The sequence below is a fragment of the Sinohyriopsis cumingii genome, chromosome 1 (assembly GCF_028554795.1).
Source record: "Sinohyriopsis cumingii isolate HCF-2022 chromosome 1, ASM2855479v2, whole genome shotgun sequence".
NCBI lineage: Eukaryota > Metazoa > Mollusca > Bivalvia > Unionida > Unionidae > Sinohyriopsis > Sinohyriopsis cumingii.
In genome coordinates, this window is record NC_142961.1 from 148304664 (window position 1) to 148327716 (window position 23053).

The 23053-nt window shown below is 33.5% G+C and overlaps 2 protein-coding genes across 2 annotated transcripts in view; one reads left to right on the plus strand and one right to left on the minus strand.

Moving 5' to 3' along the window:
- LOC149808119 (cilia- and flagella-associated protein 61-like) overlaps positions 1–23053 on the minus strand; it is a 161920-nt gene that overhangs the window by 56519 nt on the left and 82348 nt on the right. The window lies entirely within an intron of this gene.
- On the plus strand, positions 315–15507 carry LOC149808120 (adenosine receptor A2b-like). Its single transcript, XM_089949741.1, has 2 exons — positions 315–486; positions 11591–15507. Exon 2 carries the CDS (start codon positions 11708–11710, stop codon positions 12773–12775), a length of 1068 nt encoding a protein of 355 aa, XP_089805867.1. The 5' UTR covers positions 315–486; positions 11591–11707; the 3' UTR covers positions 12776–15507.

Consider the following 23053-nt stretch of genomic DNA (forward strand, 5'->3'; position numbering starts at 1 on the left):
TACTGATGATCCATACAAACACAATTAAAATGACTTGTAGATTAAAAGTTTGGATTGATTATTTGCCTACACCAATATTTGACAAAATAAAGTTTTAGATTGATTCTTATTGACATTTCCTGCTCATCCCCAGTGGGAAAACTGTGCAGCAGATACTAATCATAATTTCATTGTTCAGAAGTGACTGATTGGATGCTGAATGGAATACATTGCTAGTGTAATGTGAAGAGGTGGTTAAATATAGATTTTAGAGGGACAGCATAAAGTCAGGTTAGGAAATGATGCTGTGATTTGTTCTGTTGGGTCTTCAAAGGTATGTCATGAGATGTCAAGAGGCAAGATTGAGTATGGCTAAGGTACTGATTTATTATATATAAAAAATGACAGCCATACAAACAAAAAGGAAACTTTGTGCTGATTTTATATGAGCTCTGAATGTAGAATATACCACTTTGCAGACTGAGCAAATGTGTTTGCTTAGGCATGGTAAGTAAATAGATTTTTTAATGCCTACCAGAGATAATGTCTCACAATCTTTCTTTATATCTACTTATCAACATGTCTGTCTGTGTGTCTCTATCAGTCTGGTTGTTTATCATTCAGCAAATAGATACATTGTATCCCTTCCTGTATGTATATGTATTTTCTTCATATTTCCTTTGAAACTGATCTGTGCATTTCAAGAATGCATTTATGTAGGTTTTTACACAAAATGATACTTTCTTTCAGAAATACTGACATTTTATTTGGTTGAATTTAAGATAAATTTATGGTGAATCAATTTTGGAAGACATGGTTGGTCAGTGGTTAGTAGTTTGGTCTCACAAATCAAAGGCTGCAGGTATGAATCCCAGATTCAATGACAGCAACTTGTGTTGTATCTCTCCAGGGCAACATATTTCACTCCCACTGGTTCTTAAATAGACTTTCATGTGTGATGTACCATTAAATGCCAAAATAAACAAATTAAATCAATTTATTTTCAAGGGTACAATTTTAACAAATTGAGTCCATTTATTGTCAAGGGTACAAATTTAACAAATTGAATCCATTTATTGTCAAGGGTACAATTTTAACAAATTGAATCCATTTATTGTCAAGGGTACAATTTTAACAAATTGAATCCATTTATTGTCAAAGGTACAATTTTAACAAATTGAGTCCATTTATTGTCAAGGGTACAAATTTAACAAATTGAATCCATTTATTGTCATAGGTACAATTTTAACAAATTGAGTCCATTTATTGTCAAGGGTACAATTTTAACAAATTGAATCCATTTATTGTCAAGGGTACAATTTTAACAAATTGAATCCATTTATTGTCAAGGGTACAATTTTAACAAATTGAATCCATTTATTGTCAAAGGTACAATTTTAACAAATTGAATCCATTTATTTTCAAGGGTACACTTTTAACAAATTGAATCAATTTATTGTCAATGGTACAATTTTAACAAATTGAATCCAATTATTTTCAAGGGTACACTTTTAACAAATTGAATCCATTTATTGTCAAGGGTACAATTTTTTTTACTTGTTTTTGCAAAAATGACATTTTGATTGGCACTTGATATTTATGGATATGATTCTACCCAAAGCAGCATTTATGACCATTACGTATTTCATTGGGTTTAGTGGTTTGTAGCAAAATCTAGGAATATTATCAAAAGGAATGACAGTGAATTCACAATATGTCTTATGACATTGATTTTAAAGTGACAAAGTGCAATACACATCATCATTCATTTTACTTTATTCCATTAACCTGAGATTTACTTACTAATTTGAGAATGCCAGGAAGGACATAAAAAGACAATAAAAATCTACTTAGGCACGATTCCAGACTGTACCACCAAAATGTGACTTTTGCCATAGTATCAAGATAAAAAACAACTATGATTGATACCCATTTGAAACCATACCAAAATCAGTGAACAGAAATTTATGATACTATATAAAATCCATGTATGGCTTTCATATAAATTAGCATCTAATATAAGCATGGTGGCTAAGACAAAAATTGAAAAAATGATTGCATTATGTCATCACAAGATAAAATTTAATATGCAGAATATACTCAACTACAATATGTAAAGAATATATTAAAACAGATATTCCTATGCAAGTTACAAAATGAAAAACTCAGAGCATTATCTGATAGGAAAGTGGTTTAATAAAACACCTTTAATCTCAAAGAGAATTAGGGAAAAACTATTTCATATACATAACTGTGCTACAACTTTAGTGCTTATGGATCTCCATCAACCAGTAAAGCTAGGATTAAACAGGAAATGGGTAAAAACTACAAGATACAATTACATGGCATGGCAAATATCATGTGAAAGTACATTACTCCCCATTATAATGATGTCTACAGTAGCCATAGAGCATACTGTATTACAGTGAGACTGCTTTATATGAAGTACATGATACATTACTCCTCATTATAATGATGTCTACAGTAGCCATAGAGCATACTGTATTACAGTGAGACTGCTTTATATGAAGTACACGATACATTACTCCTCATTATAATGATGTCTACAGTAGCCATAGAGCATACTGCATTACAGTGAGACTGCTTTATATGAAGTACATGATACATTACTCCCCATTATAATGATGTCTACAGTAGCCATAGAGCATACTGCATTACAGTGAGACTGCTTTATATGAAGTATATGATACATTACTCCCCATTATAATGATGTCTACAGGAAAAAACTGGTTAAAATACTGACACTGCCTGAAGCCAAATAACGGAAAATTGGCATAGGTGTTCTGCCTGATAGTTTGATAACTTTTAGTGCTCTGTTACCACTGATGGTTATGTAAACTCAGTATCAAAAGGATTTGTGATAAGTGCACATTGCAGATCATGTGGAAAGAAACTTGCTTTTGGCAGGGAATAAAAAAAGTATTTAACAATGAACAAATGAAAAGAGTTGAAGAAAAATATGAATTCAGAACATTTTAGAAACTGTCTTGTAAATGGTACAGGTATTTCTAATTCTGATACAACTCTAATACAACATACCTTCTGATTCGATGAATGTCAAACTTTTCTGCAGAAATATCCACAGTATACTGTTGGAAACTTACAGATGCCATTCATAAATGTGATGTAAAAACCATCCCAGGCTGTGACTGAATGTCCCAAACAATCAAATTGATTGTAATGACTGTCACAGGCTGTGACTGAATGTCCCAAGCAATCAAATTGAAGTAATGACTATCCCAGGCTGTGACTGAATGTCCCAAGCAATCAAATTGAAGTAATGACTATCCCAGGCTGTGACTGAATGTCCCAAGCAATCAAATTGAAGTAATGACTATCCCAGGCTGTGACTGAATGTCCCAAGCAATCAAATTGAAGTAATGACTATCCCAGGCTGTGACTGAATGGCCCAAGCAATCAAATTGAAGTAATGACTATCCCAGGCTGTGACTGAATGGCCCAAGCAATCAAATTGAAGTAATGACTATCCCAGGCTGTGACTGAATGGCCCAAGCAATCAAATTGAAGTAATGACTATCCCAGGCTGTGACTGAATGTCCCAAGCAATCAAATTGAAGTAATGACTATCCCAGGCTGTGACTGAATGTCCCAAGCAACCAAACTGATGTAATGACTGTCACAGGATATGACTGAATGTCACAAGAAATCAAATTGATGTAATGACTGTAACAGGCTGTGACTGAATGTCACAAGAAATCAAACTGATGTAATGACTATCCCAGGCTGTGACTGAATGTCACAAGCAATACACTTTTTTGGTTATTTTTGACAAAATTTCCTGAGTGTGATAGACTGGGGACAACATTCATAAAAGAATAATTTAGCCTTTTTCACTATTTCTACCTTTGAAACTAGATACACCTGCAAATATAATGCAATTTGAAAGCCAAAGTTTTAAGTCTAACAAGTGTCATAATTCCATTAAATCTGGCCAAAAATAATAAATACTGAAATTTAACTATATCTTTTTAATGTCATGCCTCATTCAAAATTTCATTCCATGAAAAGTTATTGAGTAAAAACAAAATCTGCACTGGATAGGTGGGGACAGGACTAATGTGACACCAAGTGATGTGACAGGGATAACAAATATGGGTAACACAGTTTGTCCTCTCAGCCCATAAGAACAGCAGGTAATAAAAATCCCTAACATTATAATGAACACAATGCAGAAGGTGATTTATTATAATTCATTATGATATAATACAAGGAGTCCCTTGGATATCTGTGATTCACACTATTTCTGAATACGAATGGTTCCAGGCCCACATTCAGTGAAATTCTACAAAACTCTATCTTCAAATTAAAATTCTTTAACATTGTTATGACCTATTTTTGATAATGAAACTTATACTTAAAAAGGAAAGTAGTTAAGAATTAAACTTGATTCCTTTTATCCTTAATATATATGAAAACAGTCTAGTTCATTTTTTGAGAGTGTTTGAGAATTTTCCATTGAACTGGGGTAATTTTCAATAGTACTTTGTTGGTTCCAAAATAAAACAGACTAATCTATAGATAACATTTAAAGCTGATAGGAATTTATTTCAATCCTTTTTAACCTTTCACTATCCCAAAACATTACAACATCCACCACCACCCATATTACCTACTAATAAACACAACATATGATTAGCTGATTGTTATCTAATTGTTTTTTGAGCACAGTACTGGCTATATGATGCTGAGCAAAACCTAATAAATTTATACATTACCACATTTTACCAAAATTCATCCAAGGTATGGAAACAACTGTCCTCTATCTGAAATATGTTAGGAATCTAGTGGTGCAATATTTCATGCTCCAAGATTGCAAAAAAACGTCTACTACTTCAAACTTATACTGAACTTCAAGTATTTTGATTGATAATTGGTTTTATGTTGGACTATCAAAGGTCAAAAGTTTGAGCTGAATTTGAGTAAGAACCTGTATTTCATTATAAGGTGGTGTGCTAATTTATTTGAATCTTGTAGTGTTTTACTATTTACACAGTTCAGTACTACAATCTGTTTAGTATTATTAATCTAACCTCAGTAATATCCAAATATGGCTTTTACATTTCAAACGTGGATGGGAACAGATTTAAAAGAGCTAACTGTACTATGTTCTTGGATTTGCTGACATGTATTCACTGAAATATACAGTACCACTCAATGGACTTGCTCAGTCTGGCTGTAATTAGGACATGTATTCACTGAAATATACAGTACCACTCAAAGAACTTGCTCTGTCTGGCTGTAATTAGGACATGTATTCATTGAAATATACAGTACCACTCAAAGAACTTGCTCAGTCTGGCTGTAATTAGGACATGTATTCACTGAAATATGCAGTACCACTCAAAGAACTTGCTCAGTCTGGCTGTAATTAGGACATGTATTCATTGAAATATACAGTACCACTCAAAGAACTTGCTAAGTCTGGTTGTAATTAGGACATGTATTCATTGAAATATGCAGTACCACTCAAAAGACCTGTTCTATCCAGCTGTACTTAGGAAATGTTTTCTGTGAAATATGCAGTAACACTTAAAGGACTTACTCAGTCTGGCTGTGCGTAGGACATGTTTTCCATGAAATATGCAGTAACACTTAAAGGTCTTGCTCAGTTTGTTTTTTTTCTCTTGCCTGCAAACCCCCAAAACTTAAAATGACTGAAAACTCAAAAACTGGGCCCATCATACTTCAAGTTTTAAAACTTCTACTGTAGCTTAGAGCATAACTGTTTGTGGCAAGACATAGCATGAGTTATGACATCACAACTGCATAAAATAGGTTACTTTATCTTATGTGTTTGAATCAAATTCATTAACCCGATAGATGGGTTTATCTATCAGGAATAATATCTGAGTCAGACTTACAAAAGACTAGAACTTAAAAATCAATTTAAATGACATTTGTCAGTTTTTTTAAAGTAATTTCTTAAGGGCAAAAAGAGAGTAATAAGAAAATCTATAACAAAAATGAATAAACAAGAGAACCACAAATGGCATATGAGATAACCATCTTGTGACATTTCCTGCTAATGATTGGGGTTTTTGTGAGCATAGGAATTTGACTATGGAATGATATGATGAGGACCTTTCTGAGTTTAGGAATTTGACTATGGAATGATATGAGGTCCTTTGTGAGCATAGGAATTTGACTATGGAATGATATGAGGACCTTGCTGAGCATAGGAATTTGACTATGGAATTATATGATGGGGACCTTACGGAGCATAGGAATTTTGACTATGGAATGATATGATGAGGACCTTTCTGAGCATAGGAATTTGACTATGGAATGATATGAGGACCTTTGTGAGCATAGGAATTGACTATGGAATGATATGAGGACCTTTCTGAGCATAGGAATTTGACTATGGAATGATATGATGGGGACCTTACGGAGCATAGGAATTTGACTATGGAATGATATGATGAGGACATTTCTGAGCATAGGAATTTGACTATGGAATGATATGATGAGGGTCTAAGTAATTTTCATCCATATATCAGCAGGGATTAAAAAGTGGCAGATGACTGAATTACATACAGCATATGGCTGAGAGACTTTACCTTTCATCTGGTCTTACTATTCATAAGCAAATCTTTGAAGCCACTAAACAAATGTCACATAGTTCAGGCAACTTCATCTCTGAGATCACTCAAAGTTCAGCTGCAAAGAGCTCTTCAACATTAAAAAATTTAATGTCAAGGAAAAAGTGTATGTAACTTCCAATTACCTTCTTTTCAGTCAACCTTCTAGACTTGTTTGCAAACTTCTTCCATGACCAAGTGCAAACCATTAGCGAGATAACTTGTCAACACAATTTCAGCTAACTCATCATTACCACACAGTTGTAATACAGAAGTTTATAGTTAAACAAGCAGCATTTGAGCCTGTCTCTATGGAGTTTTGACATACATTTCTGATGAAGTGTGCACCAAAGTCATGAGATTTTGATCAGATTCTGACATCACTGCTGCCTGAGTGCTTAGATTCAATATTACCTTCACTAGTCAATGTTATTAGTATCTCTCTCTCATCTGATGAATTCTTGTCATTGTTCAAAACAGCCATTGTGACGCTGCTGTTGAAGAAACCAAAGCCTGATGCTAATAATTTAAAAGCTACTGCCCTGTTTCTAACCAAACATTCATGTCTAAAATCATAAAAAAAAAGTATTTTCTATTCGAATTTGAATCTGAACTGAATTTAAAGGTCGTTTTAGCAATTTACAGGCTGCATATCACTCATTAAAGTACTGAAACTGGCCTTTTGAAATTAGTTAATGACCTCTCTACTTTGGATTGTGGAAAAATTACAGTCCTCACCCTCTTTGACCTATCTGCAGCTTTTGACAAAAGACCATGATATACTGTTTCTGCCATTCCAGCATGTGTTTGGCAGTCATGATATAGCCTCACTTTATAATGGTTAAAGTACTCCTTAGTTGAAAGGACTCAAACTGAATCAGTAAACAGCAAACATTCCAGCCCAGTACTTGCACCGGCTCTCTTCATTCTATACACTCAGCCCCTCTCAAGTGTCAGAAATTGTATCCTGTGTCTCACTCATTATACACTGACGATACCCAAATATACAAGTCCAGTCACCCTATTGAAGATGATGCTAGGCATACAGAGGTGCATTTTCAATGTGAAGTCATGTATGACGTGTAACAATCTGCAAATGAATGATGATAAAACTAGAGTCATTCTGATCACCACACAAAGACTTTTTCATTCCTATCAATAACCTCAAATTAAGATCAAATTATATCAGCAACATTTTCCTCAAAGTTGCAGTCAGTACAAAACCTAGATGTCACTGTAAACAGTATAATCTCATTACATCAACATGCCATCAACATATGCAAGGTTGCAGAAAGGCATCAACTCTTAACAATTTTCGTTTGCTTGATGCCACTAAAACACTGGTGTGTTCCTTAGTACTTTCTAGACTTGACTATTGTAATTTGCTTCTAACTGGTTCACCTTAATATCTACTACAGAAAATTCAAAAAATTCAAAACACAGCTGCTCAGATCATTCTTAGATAACCAAGAACTCAGCTCTCCTCCCACCATGCTTTGTACCCTCCAGTGACTAACCATTCACTCGAGAATCAAACACAAAATCTGTTCTCTATGTTACATTTTGTACTCTGCCTCTGGTCCAAAAATATGTATCTGACCTCACACCCTTTTATATACTGATGCTTTTCTTCTGACACTTCTATTCTCATTATTCCAACTATCCAAACACACATGTCCTGTGGACAATGTTCTTTTGTGTACCAAGGCCCAACTTCCTGGAAAGAATCTGCTCTTGAACTTAGACACAATCACACTGTGCTCACAGTCAAGAATGATTAAAAAAAACTCACGTAATTAGATTGCAAGAACAGACTTAAAACAAATAAGTTTTTCCCCACCTTAATTATTTTCAGCATGATTTTGCTTGTAATTTCATGGTGTTATATATATATATATGTGTGTGTGTGTGTGTGTATGTGTGTCCTTATGTGGTAACCAAGAGTGTAAATCCCTTACAGCTTTTAAAGACGAAGCATTGTACTAAGTCCACAGAATTATCATCATCATCATCATCATCATTATTATTATTATTATTATCCATTGTTGTGACCTTGACCTTTAGGTGAGGGTAGAACTGTGAATATGCAAGACACTGTCCAGTAAAGATGCGCAACATACTTCAGTTTCATTAAAATATCTTCTTTGGTTCAGATGTTATTTCCATACATTGATAGAGGTCACTGACATATTTTCCCAAGTTGCCATGACCCTGACCTTGAGGCTGGAGGCATGGCTATAGTATGTGACATTCCAACTAGCCATGATATATACTTGGGCAAAGTTCCATGAAAATCTTTACAACCATTTAACTTTTGTTGCAGTCAGGTAAGGAATGATAACATCATAACATTATATGCCTAACTTAAAAAAGACAAAGAGAAAGGTAAACAACTTAGGAAACCCCATTCACCAGTTTGAAGAAAAAAAGAGCCATTATTAGCCATATCAGACAAGTTCAACAAATCATATTTACAGTTTTAAAATGAGTGAAATTTGTTTTAAAAAATGTTAAATTATGAAACATTCCAATTATGTATTGTCTTGATGACAATCGATTCTATTTATGTATCATCTCCATGACAATTTATTTTATTTCCATACTCAAAGCAGACAAATTATCATTTATCAAATACAGCAGTTGACAAATTTTTACTATGATCACAGGTACAAATAGATTTCTGATACAAATCAATGCTTGACTAAATTTCATCACAATAGGAATAATTAAAATCCCCACAGGAAATCTGAAGTATTTGATAGGCAATCATTTTTCTATTAACAGCTATTGTATTCTATGATTAAGTGTACCTGACATCTGGAACTCTAGCCATGCTATAGATATGGTGAAAGACTCGTATGTTTTTAATGATAATTGATACAATATGATTCAATGGCACAATCTTTTAACATCTTCATTAGTCCAATGTCATTTAGGTCATACTCTATATCTATTTGTCAGAGAAATTAAAAATACAAAAATCAGCCCTTAATGAGGGTGGCTTATTATAAAGATTCATGAAATTTTCGTGACCTTACAAAAATGGAAAATTTAGATCAGAGACTTGTTTGTGGCAAAAATTTGAATAATGTGTATTGTACAGTAAACTTACCAAAATATTATGGCCATTCAAATACCATATGTACTCACTTAAATGTTGTGTCCAACTGCAAACTGCACAGATCCAGATCTAGCAAGACATCATGTGCCATGAGATCTGGGTCAATGCAGTTTGTTAGGAGTAATCAATAGAAAAAAACAAGGACCCTGATATGCTAATATAATATGCAACAGCAGATCAGGTTCTATGTTGTTTGTAGAAGGACTCAACTTCTAAGGATGTACATCTGATACTAAAGATAAATACAGTAACACTATTATTGCAAACACAGAATAAACTCTGGATACAATGATAACCAAGAGACCCCTACAAGTATATTGGTTAATCCAAATACCATCCTAATATCACGATATAAGAGACCAGAGGGAACCATGTAATATGGTTAATGGCATCCAATGCAGCATTGAATGTGATATTATTATAAATGGTGTCTACTGTACTCTGTGAGGCTATTAAGTGACTTCCTGGAATTTTAGGATAAAATGAAGCAAACCAATGTATGTTTATTTGTCAATCTGATTAAAATCAGATCCTTCAGCTGTGTCTGTCACATATTGTTATGGCCTGACAGAGCTGAAAGTTCTGATTTTAATCAGACTGGTTTATTTGTTTTATTTGACTTAATTTATGCCTGAAAGAATCTCTCATGATTGGACATTTATTCTATTTGTGCTTAATAATCTATATAAAATATTTTTAGTCAATAAATTTTCATGAATTCTATATGTTCAGTATAAGGAATTCAGAATACAGAATTTTGCATTTATGCTTATGGACTATATGAATACTTCATAGTGATGTTAATTTTCATTCCGTTAATAATTTCAAAAAGTTAGTTTTATTTTTAATTGGCAAAGACATTCTTATGAATTACAGCATCCAGCCTAAATCAAGGTATTGTCCCAAAATGAAAATTATCAAGATTTACAGACTCCTACAATTATTTTCAAATGTCAAAAAGAGTGTGCTCTCTTTAAAATCATAGAATTTAAATAGGAAAAATGTTCATTTGTCCAAATAATTTAGTTTTCATCCATTTATTTAGAAAAATAATGGTTACACAAGTCACAAAAACTCTTTACGTACATATAATTTGCATCTAAAAGTAATTAAAATTTAAAATTTAAAAGAAAAATAATAAGAGTATAAAAATTTCAAAGCTATCTTTGACTACAAAAGACCATGGGATTAGTATAGAGCTTTAAGTATGGCTATCATAACGTTCTGTACAAAAAAAATGGACGTATTTTGGATGTGGACTTTAATAGTCTCAATATTAAGTCCCAAAAACATGACAAATACAGGGAACATAATATCATCATTTACTCTTTTTAAACTAAAACATTCAAAATAAATAGTTTTTGTAATCTTTAAGGAAAAGTCCGATTAAACTGACCAAAGGTTTGCAATATAAAAAATGTCTACAAAGTCAAGATTATATTAAAATGACAATTAAACTGTACTTTTAAAGACAAAATTGAGTAATCTTTTTAAATTTGACATGTATATGCATTTAACTTTCTAATGAACAATCCAGCATCATAATTTTCCAAGGTGGACCCACATTTATTTTGTATTTTTGTTCTGAAATACATACCATTTACTTAAAAAATACAAGAAATAAGCTTTGTGTGATGGAATTCTTAACTAAATAGAACAGAAAGAAAATAATAAAATTATTTACTTACTTTGATATGGAAATTATTATGTAATATGGAGTAGTGATCTAAGTTACGGGATAAAGCATCATTATTATTATTATTAGTAGTAGTAATATTATTATTATTATTATTATTATTATTGAAGTCTAATGAATCTTACTCTGAATTCTGACTTCTAATTTTAATGTTTAACTTATTTGTTTCAGAAAAACCTGAGGTATACCAGTTTATCTGTCTAGAAGACACCACTGTCAAAAGATGATTCTTCTTAACTTGTAGAGAATAAGGAGAAAAACATCCTGTGGAAATATTTGAAAATAAACATGGATCCCACAAGTCAAGCATACATTATTTTAGAAGCTCTTATTGGGGTGGCTTCCATCCTTGGCAATATGTTTGTGTTACTTGCTATTTATAAAAACTCTACTTTACGCACACCAACAAACTGTTTCATTGCCAGTCTTGCCAGTGCTGACATGCTGGTTGGAATAATTGTTGCCCCACTGGCAGCTTTGAGCTATCTTGGCTTGCCACAAAATTTTCTTGGCTGTGTCTTCACCAATTCATGTGTGATCATGTTAACACAGATTTCAATATTCAGTTTAGCTGCAGTGGCTGGAGAAAGATTTTTGGCAATTAAAAACCCTTTTTTATATCAAAAGGGAATGACTATGAAGACAGCCATAATAATCAATGTGGTCACATGGATTTTTGCAATCCTTATTGGCCTTATTCCTCTGTTTGGCTGGAACCTTGGACATTCTGGAGATCCGAACTGGACCTGTAGCTTTACGAAGGTGATTGACATGAAATATATGGTGTGCTTTAACTTCTTCGTTTGTGTCCTACTGCCCTTATTTGTAATGTTCGGCATCTACACATACATATTTTCAATAGTGAGGAAACAAATGATTCAGATTGCTTCTCTTGAGATTACTTCTTTGAATTACAATGGTGACAATCGACGAATATCAAGGAAATTCAAAAAAGAAATCAAAGCTGCAAAATCTTTGGCCATTGTCATTGGTTTGTTTGCTTTGTGTTGGATTCCTCTCCATATTTTAAATACACTGACATTTTTTTGTGGAACAAACTGCCCATATCCATACACACTTTTACTGGCCACCATTCTTCTTAGTCATGCCAATTCAGCCATTAACCCAATTTTGTATGCTTATGGCAACAGTAATTTTAAAGTGGCATTAAAGAAAATGCTGGGAATAACATTAAATGTTAGAGACACTGAAACAAGTGTAGCTAAAAGTGTGAACTCCTGGAAAAAATGTCAAGACAACATTAACAGTGGAGGAACAAGCAATATAAAGGCAACAAACAATCAAGTTAATAACAATCAAAACATTTATTCCATACAGTCTAGCTCCATTATCTAAAAGCAAGTGAAAGCTGGTAACCTAAAGGGCTGATACAAATAGAGTTTAATTTCATTTGCCTTGGATTTTATATAAAAAGAAACAAAAGATAAGTACGAGTTTGGAGCAATTTAATAACAATTTGAAATCTGGGCAGGTAGAAATTTCGAATTTTTTGTATGCCAAATAGTGAATAGATTATTGGGTACATATAAATGAGCATCTTGTGTGATGCTATTAGTCTGAGTGAGAAGTAAACTCATGTAAAATATGGACATTTTTTCCAGCAAATATGTGGACTTATCTGTTAAGTTACTGTATGTTGTTTTCTACAATTAATCTTGTCAATCATTCCCTGGCTTAACTGCTTTATCATGGAAGTAAGCAACTATGATATTAAGGATCAGTTAAAACAAGATGAATCATTTCTTAATTAAGGCATTTTTTATAATAATCATTTTGTAATTAAGATATTATTTTATATAACATGCTATTAAGAGTATATAAACAATTCTGTTTGTGTGTGAGTTAAAGCAAATGACCTTTTAGCTAAACAATTACTCAATCTTTGATCTTCTCTCAAATGATGGATTGACCTGTCACTGTAAAATTCAAGCCAATGCTCATTGTCGGTACATTCAAATATATCAGCTAGCAGTTCTGATTAATAAACTTCATCCTAAATGTATTCCAGTAGAATATCCCATTACCATAAATCAATACAAAACTCAGGAATATTTTTTGCAATTTTTAGTTTCACAGATTCTGGCCTGTGGTGATTTGAATATATGTAGCTATAATGTTCTAATTTACAGGTTGAAATTATAAAGAGATATCAACTGTCAGTGACAAACACTATTTATTTTATGAGGAACTTCAATGAATATGACAGTTAACTATATCAATATAAAGAAGAAATGGAATTAGTGTAATAAATATTTCTTTGTGACTGTCAAACTATTCACATTATAAATTTCATCAAATACATAGCTCAAAAAGAATAACCTGATCTTTTGTTCATATAGATATTGGCCTAATCGACTTATGAAAAAGATACTGTGGTGTACATGCATTGCACATGCTACATGCGCATTTGATAAATGTTACAGACTATGTAAGCAGCATACATGTATATCAATACCTATTTGCTAGTAGACTAAGTATTCTTAAATATTCCATTAAGAGGTCAAGTGGGCAAGTTATTCATGTCGGGACTTATAATTTGGGTTTAGAACATAATAGGACAAATTCTTAAATTCCTATTGGCTAAAAGAAAGAAATGTTTTTGGAAAGTATACATGTCCCCTTGACATAAGGACACTATACCTGGCCAAAATAATTACTTCTGTTCCAACAGGCACCAACATTATATGATGTAAAGTGATGTCATGTGAGGTACTAAATCATTTTACTGCATTCTCCTTTGAAACTGTCTTCATGCAGTGTTGTCTGGTAAAATATTAGTGCCCTTGCCTTTGGGCACTACACTCAACCAAATAATATATTAAAAGAAAGAGTCTCCAAATAAGAAAGGCAATAATAGACTAATAACTATTAGAGTACAGTTTTGTGGGTACAGTTTTCAAGAGAAATATTTTGCAAAATCTGTCGACAGTCTAAATGTCCAAAGTTATGGATATAACCTCATTATTTTTCTACTTGTTACAAATCTTTCACTGCACAGTTTATGATATCTTAAATTAACATATCAAAACATAAATTTGTGTTTGTGTGTGTCTGTATATATATATACACATATAATGGGCTTGGGCAACTCACAAGGTGTCATATTATCCACTCTAATAGTCTTCAAAGGAATGATAACTATATATCTGGATAGAATGTCATTATATTTTTTACTTGTTACAAATCTTTCACTGCAAAGTTTATGGTATCAACTTTTGTGTCAACTATCCAAGAATACCTCTGCGTATTGCATTATTCAATGGCCAATCAGTAGGACCACTGGAAAAGCGCACAGAAGTAGTTAATTTTATCAACAATCAGAATATTGATGTCTTTTTCCTGACAGAAACATGGCTAAAAACATCAGGCGATGAGCCCAAGTACGTGGATCTAACACCCACTGGTCACTCCATCAAGTCATTCCCCCGCCACTATCGTGGAGGTGCAATTGTTGTCATCACAAAGAACTCCATGATCAAATGTCTTAACCACACCACAACTTTCAGTTTCTACCACACATCATTTGAACTAGTCCAAACCACACTCACACTGGAATAAAGGTCAGTCCATTTTTTCTGCCTATATGGCCCTCTAGAAGGCTTCAGTTCCCAATGGTTGGGTTAGGTCACATGCATAGGCAGGTTTGATGCAAAATGAATATTCTGTCAAGTGGGGTCTATTGCGAAATGCAGTCACAACAGACAATGTACATAAGAGACCTGAGCAATCTGTCTCACTCAAATTTTAGAATCATTCACATTTCTTGTGTTCCTGTTGTAAGTCTGCATACATGTTTTATGTTGTACTTAGATATTATCTGAGAGGAGAAACATTTGTTTGGACTGTTCAGTGGAAATAGGTGTTCATTATTTGGACTATAATATTATTTTTTCTGGAACTGTTATAAATTATTCAAAGGAATTCTGGACAACACCATCTTGACAACATCATTCTTCTTGAAGGACCAGTAAATTTCCAGTTTTTTAAATTATAAGGAACTTTTAATTTATTTAGGACTTTCATAGTCCTTTATGAGGTATAGTCTGGATTCACTTCATAATACTGTAAGTTCCTCTCTCATTTGTTACTTATAACATTAATAATTAAATTGTTTCTTAAGTTTTTAAAAACTTGTTGATTTTGCTTTTTTTCTGTTACTTAGTTTATCTAAGAGTCATAATACTCTGACCTAACAAGAATCTGATGAACACCAACAATACGAGGTCATGTTCTGCTGAACTTTCAATTCACCAATCAGATTACAGCTTTCACTTTATAGAAGTGAAAAATGTTTTTTGGAACATATTTTTCAAGCAGTAATTCTCCCCAACATGAAATGCAATTCTATATCTGAAAGTTTATTAACAATATGTTGACAATTAATTCCAAATGTCACCAGAACATGAACCACTCAGATCTACTTTTTATAAGAACTCAGTTTGAATCAGGCTGACTTATAGCTTATATATACTTAAGTAAAACAGCATTTATTAGTGGTTTTGTTGAGTGAGCTTGATAATCTTGAAAACAATGGTACCATGGGGCAGTCTTTGATTCCCCAGATCAATCTGAAACAATGCAGATGTATAGACTCTTACCTTATTGTACCACTAAAATTGTATGCTTAATACAAACAAGAGGCCAAATGGAACCAGTACCATTAACTTGGCTTATATAGCTTAGGGGCATTTACCAGTTATTATGTACTTTTGAGAGAGTGCCGTATGTAAGGTGAAGTTGTTTGCATTTAAAACATGCACAGTGGAGAGAATGTTGGCATACCTCTATGCTACATTAATGTAATGTGGATGATATTTCTTTGGATATTGAACTTTTGGAAACTGTACATGATCTAAGCACACTGCTAACTAAAATGGCTGTTCCCTTGTGCTAAAAAATCTGCCTGAATTAGTCTAAAGTACACTATCCATAGCAGCTATTAAATTAGGGAAAATCAATTCTGCCAGACTAGGCAACATCAGCTTCTGAAAGTGCAATGAATGAATTATCAAATATATAAAATGTAAAAAAAGTTATCAGCTCTTTTTTATACACTTTACCTCTGAAGTTCAGGAAGTGAAAATGACCAAGTGGAGCCAGCACTTTTTTGGAAGGTGCACATCTGGAGTAAGGCCAAGCTGTATACTCTATAACCCATATTACACCCATCAATCATACACCAAAATAAAGGGAATTACCGGTAAAGGTTCTTTGAATTATACCTAAGATATACAAGGTCTTTTTTAAATAGCCAGTATAACCAGTGAGGAAAGCAGGGGAAATTCTTTTTCTTTAAAATTCTAACCCTATGCAAAATGTGAAACTGTAGAGCACCACCTTAACAGTTGACCATTACACTAAGCAGGCTTCTGAATATTGAAAGAATACAAACTCTGTAAACTATCTCCCAAATTTTTATATCATGTTGTTTTTACCTAATTTATTATATCCTTTATGCAGATTTTTTTCTAAATGTAAAGACATAATTAGTATGCAGTCTTGCTCATAACTGAAGGTATCCAGATCTTAATGATAATAAACCCAACAGATCAAAACTATTGCTTCAAGAGTGGTAACAAGATCAACCGATCAGATGCAAGCTCACCTCATTAATATCCAAAAATCCTTCTTAATTTTGAAAGATCCTGATAATATAAGCCCATATTCCAGTTTTTGGTAAAATTCTGATCAGAATTATGGCTTCCTAAGTAGTTGTTGTTGTTGTTGTGGGGTTTAACGCCATTTTTCAGCACACGATAGGCTATGCATGGCAGCCAGTATTAATGGTGGAGGAAGAACTTGGGAAAACCCTGGGAAGAACCACCGACCCACGAGAAGCTACTGGCATGCTTTCTCACATATCCACATTTGCCAAATCCTGGACTCGAACCCACGCAGACAGAGGTGAGATGGCAGTGATCTGTAACGGAGAGCGGTTTAGACCATTCGGCCACTCGGGGCCCCTCCTAAGTAGTAAAAAGCTCATCCTATTATACATTGCAAAATCACCTCTTAAATATGTATGTACCTCATGCATTCCTGACAGTCAATGATCTTGATGATATAAGCATACATTCGAAGTTTTATAACAATTGGATCAGACATATGGCTTTCAAAATGGTAATATTTTCAGCCAATCAGATCAAAGATTACTTAACTAATATGTGTAGATCTCACTCATTACTGAATCCACCAAAGATCTTGATAATACAAGCCCATATTTCAAGCTGGATCAAAATGGGATGAGAAATATGGTTTCCAGAGTGGCAAGAGGTTCAGCCAATCAGATGCAAGATCAACTCAATAATATGTATGCATCTTGTTCATTATTGAACTTTTACAAGATTTTGATAATACAAGCATATATTCCAAGTTACTAAGATCAGAAATACAGCCTCCAGAGTGGTAACAAGGTTTTCCATGGAAGGAAATCTCAACTCTCTTCAACACCAGTAAAACCAATGTAAATAACATTATCCTTTCAAATAATACAGGAAAATCTATATTACTGATTCATGCAGAGCACATGCAGTCTATCCAAATACAGAATATAAGAATGATACAGAATGAAATTTTCTGACTATTACATACTACTTTGTTTTATTAGAAGACAAATTCTTACTTATTTTATAATCCAGTAACTCAGTCAAAAATATTAGAAGGATCAATGGTTGCTTAGTTGTTTGATTGGGTATATTTTTTAAAATATAGTAAATGAGTTCAATTCTTTCTTTTGTTTTATAGTTTCTTACAAAGTCCATGCAATTGAAAAAAATTTAAACTGAGCAATCCATTTCAATAATACTGTCAAATATTTTTAACAATAAATAATAATTTTTGTAAAGCAATTAGGTCTATACATTTTTTGACCAATATGATTGAAAAATTGTTAAAGCTACATTAAAAATCCAAATCACACATACATACTCTTTTGTCTCTAATATCTGCATTTTGTGTTTAGGTTTGTAAATTTTGTGTATTCATTGCAGCAGATTTTTAAAAAAACTTTGCTAGAGAATATGTCATATCAGACTGAAATGTTGTTTTTGTGATTTAAAAGATCTGTTGTTTAAACAAGGCTGTAAAAGGAACTCACACAACCAATGTTGGGATCTAACAAACAACTGGCTGATTCACAAATCTGAAAACACCTTCTAGTCTAATCATCTAACCCATTCAGGTATGGCCATTAACACTTCACGTTCGTTATGGACAGTATAAGTGGCCATATGTACTGCATAGTATCTATTGTTCATTTCATAGATTTTTATAACATCGACCCCTAATTTTCTGAGAAATTTGTCTCTAGACCTCCACTGCTAAACACTACAGAGAGATTGTGTGATAATGATTTAAATGTTTGATTTAGAAATGTAATTAGAAGATGATTATTGGTACCTATACTGGATACTTGTTTGAATTTAATATTGTTCTCAGTTTTGTCCAGGCAGTAGAGTGGTATGTACTTTTTAAAAGAGGTTAGTAATTTATCAATGTACTGTGTGAGTTTGAATTTAAATATTACTAGAATTATATCTTTTGTGGCAGTTACAAAATCAAATTCCATTATTGTATTATCCAATCATATCAAATATATTTGTTACTGGTATTTTATATTTCTATACATTTATTGCCAAATATCAAAACTTGCTTAATCTACATTTTACAATTATATAAATCAATGAAATTTCAATATGAACAATGAATTAACTTTTTTGTGTGTTGCAATTTCAGTGTACAGGAAAGATTGTTTATAATGTTCTTGGATAAAACCTTTTCTTTGTTAAAACATGTGAGTTTAATATTCCCGTCCATATCCCTATCTACTTTGTATTATAGGTTTTGTTTTATTATTCCATTGTTACAACATTTAATTATTTAGCTTCATCTGTGTGGTCTGTCAGTGAAAATTGGTTTAATTCTAACATTTTTATCACCAGACATGCTTAGGACTGATAAAAATGGCAGTTGTTTAATTAACAAGGTATGACAATCACAGGACAGAACAAACAGATAAGTGACATCAAAACATAGTGGTAGTGAGATGTGTGTCTGAACACGGGAGTGGAATTTTCAATACTTTGGGTGTTGTCATTATCTGAATGTAAGTGTTAAAGGCCACATAATTTGAACTTTGAGCATTGAGGAAATGGCTGAAAATTCTGCTTCTGTGGGATGGAATACATTGGTTAGAAAGTGGCATGATCTAGTGGAAAGGGTGTCACATTTGCTAAGCCCAACTATAGAGTCATGTATAAGCTATATTCTACCTGTCTTTGGAATATTACTGCAACACTGTGTTTGATCTCTAGATATTGCCACAGGGTTAGTGTTGAACTCTTATGCAAGGTTACCATGACCAGCCAGAGACCAGAAACTTGAGTTGGCCAAGGCGACCGGTCGCATCACTGAACAAAGGTTTGCTGTTATCACATGGAAGGATATCACAAAAATGAGGCCTGTTCTTATCTGTCCCCACAGTGACAGATAGTGAGAGGGACATTGTCCACTAAGTTTGACTGGATTGGTCTACAGCAATATCCAATAAAAAATTGAGATACAGGGCGTGATTACAATTCAGACTCAAATGATACCTTCTGAATTGTAAGAAAAATTTAGTATTTGCCTAGAAAGATTGCTGATCAATAGGGTTTACTCCAAAAAGAAGCCACTCATAATCTGGCAGCAAAACTTAGAGGTAGATTATAAGGATAGACAAAGCTTCGAAAGGGCATTAAGTTATTTGCTCGATTTTTGCAGAATATTATGGCATCATATTTGTAGTATGTATACCTAATTACTAGGATCGTTTAGTATGTAGAATTATCTTTGCAGTGTTTCATTTACATGCGTATTTGAGAAATGGGCTTGAGCCTATGTAGAGAATTATTAGATGTGAGGCAGAATTATGTAGATTGTTAGATTGTGGTCAGAATTCATTTTGCAATTCACTGTTAGGTTACTTCATAGTAAAGCAGTGCATTTATTAATGTGTTATGTTAGAATTTACACATGCTTGAATGGTGAATTTGGAAAATGGGTGAAGTATGTAAGATTAGTTACTATGGATACACGCATATATCAGAGCATGGATATCTGAATATTTGCATACTTTGTATGAGTTGCAAGGTAAAAAATGCATCTGATTATTGTGATATTGTTTAGTATAACAGGATTAGGAATATGTGCTGATGTGATGAATTGATTGATGTATGTGTAAGAAATGACTGATACCATGCTGTGTTATGATGTTTGTTTTACCATACAAGAATGTATGGGTATCTCGATGTGAATGAATGCGTGACTGAAGAAATTTAATAGCAATTATCTGATGATAGGCTGTGTGTAGTGTGAGATGAGAGGGTTAAGGGAAAAGACTATACTGTCCTTGTGTTGTCACAGGAAGCTTTGTAAGGGACACAGAACTTCCAGTTCCATTGAGTCCTAAGTCTTTAAGAAGTGGAGACAGAATTGAGACTAGCATAATCAGTCAAAGTCGACAGAAGTGCAGTGGTGGAGAAGAAAGTGGAGGAGGAGAAGGAGTCTAGAGAAAGTCAAGAAGGAGGAGAAGAAGGAATTTGGAGAAAGTCAGGGAGGATGAGGAGAAGGAACTGGGAGGAAGAGGAGAGAGAAAGGATAAAACGGATGAGTAAAAATACAAGGACAGGTGGAAATCAATCTCACACTGCTAATTAAGTGATGCAATAGGCTTATTAAAGGGTTGAGCAGAAGGAGTGTAACTGGAAATTTGAGTCATTTGATTACTGAGTTGTTATTAAATCATTATTCATTGAATTTCAACCTTTTGTATATTTAACCATCTAACCGTCAGCATTGCTGACTGGGGGCTCAGAGCTTACATCTATCTTTCACTAAATTTAACTTCCAACCAAAATAGAGACAGGGTGGGACTTCTATAATAGTTTAAATAAAACATTGGGAGCACCTTACCTCAACCATAACAATCTTCACAAAGAGAAATCGCCCAGACTCAAAGTATAAGAGACAAGACACAGGCTCACCAGGTTCATCCACCGGTAAGCATATTTCAAGTGTATCCAACATTTCCCTTCACCATTTTAAGGAACGTAGCACTGACAATAAATCAGAAACAATTTCTGTTTATTTATAAGAATACAAAAATGCTGACGAATGGATCTCTTATGTGGAGCATGTTGCACACGCTGCTAGTGATATGGCTGACATAAATTCAGACAAAATCAGAACATTGGCTTATAAATCAATTGACCTTGAAGCACAACAAAGATGGAACAATCTGATATTTTGGAGGTAACTACCATGCAGAGGTCATAAACAAGGACTATCTGGATGTTGTACAATATGACTTTCTCTGTGACAAATTAGGACTTGACCCAGATGCTACATGCACACACAGATCTCACCATACTGGAAAACGACAGAGAAATATGAACAAAGACTCCAAGAGAATTACCATCAGCAATTTCACTAAAGTGAGGCACAGATCAGTGATACCTTGTGGTATTATCAGGATGTTGAATTGATATTATCAAATTCTTTCAAACTGAAAGCCACCAAATTTGGCATTAGTCGTGATTATCTGCAAGACATTACAGATGATTGGAATTTGCTGTTTAGTGAGCTAAAACTTCTAAAATATAAGTATACACAATCAAAAGGTACCATTCAGTTCCCAGCAAAATTAACCTTGGATGGTAGAACAGTCAAAGATGTTTTCCAGACTGGCATCAAATTATTAGACACAGCAGACTGAGCAACAATAGCATGTCCCATGGACCTCTGCTAATTACTATCAAGGATGAGAAAGAGTTGAAAGGCACACAAGCCTCACAGGTCATGGAGATGAATTTTGAAACTAGTGATTTTAGAGATGATGAAGATGATGCTGACAGACAACAAGTAATTGCACCTGAAACAGTTTTAACCAAAGGGGTCTGATCTGAAGACAGCATTGTGGAATGTGATGATCATGACTTGCAGCATATGAAACCACTATCACAGATACTGAAGAAAATGGTTTTGGAACTATATTGTCAAAAGAACCTGTGATGTAACAGAAACACAGTGAGAGAAATAAATGGTAGAACCTAAGGATAAATTACCAGAAACTTCAGACAGTGACTCAGACTGTCATACATTAATTACCATTTAGAAGTACACGGAGTGTTCAAAGGGCAACTGTACTGATGATTCCACAGCACTGTCAATGAGAACTCAAGTATATCAAAGAAAGATATCAAATGCATCTTTAAATGGAAAGTTATAAACCATATTTGCCACCAAATATTGCCCAATTCTCCAAAATCTTGCCAAATTTGTAACTGTAATCATGATAACAATATCATAAGCTTTCTGCTATCTGTGGAAGTGTACATTTTCCATACTTCACAACAATATAATTTTTCTCCCTCTTGCAACTTTTGTTCACTCCATGAGAGACACTGTGTTCTACAAAAACAATGATACATTTGTATACCCAAATGATCTCATAATACTCCCCAAAGTTTAGTCTTGCTATGTTTGTAAATGTTGACCTGTGAGGTGATTTGTATCTCCATATGTTAGTGATATTGCCTTACAATACTGTAGAAGTTGTGGTATTCTCCTATGCCA

Coding starts and splice junctions, on each gene's coding strand:
- LOC149808120 (XM_089949741.1), top strand. CDS start 11,708: ATGGATCCCACAAGTCAAGCATACATTATTTTAGAAGCTCTTATTGGG.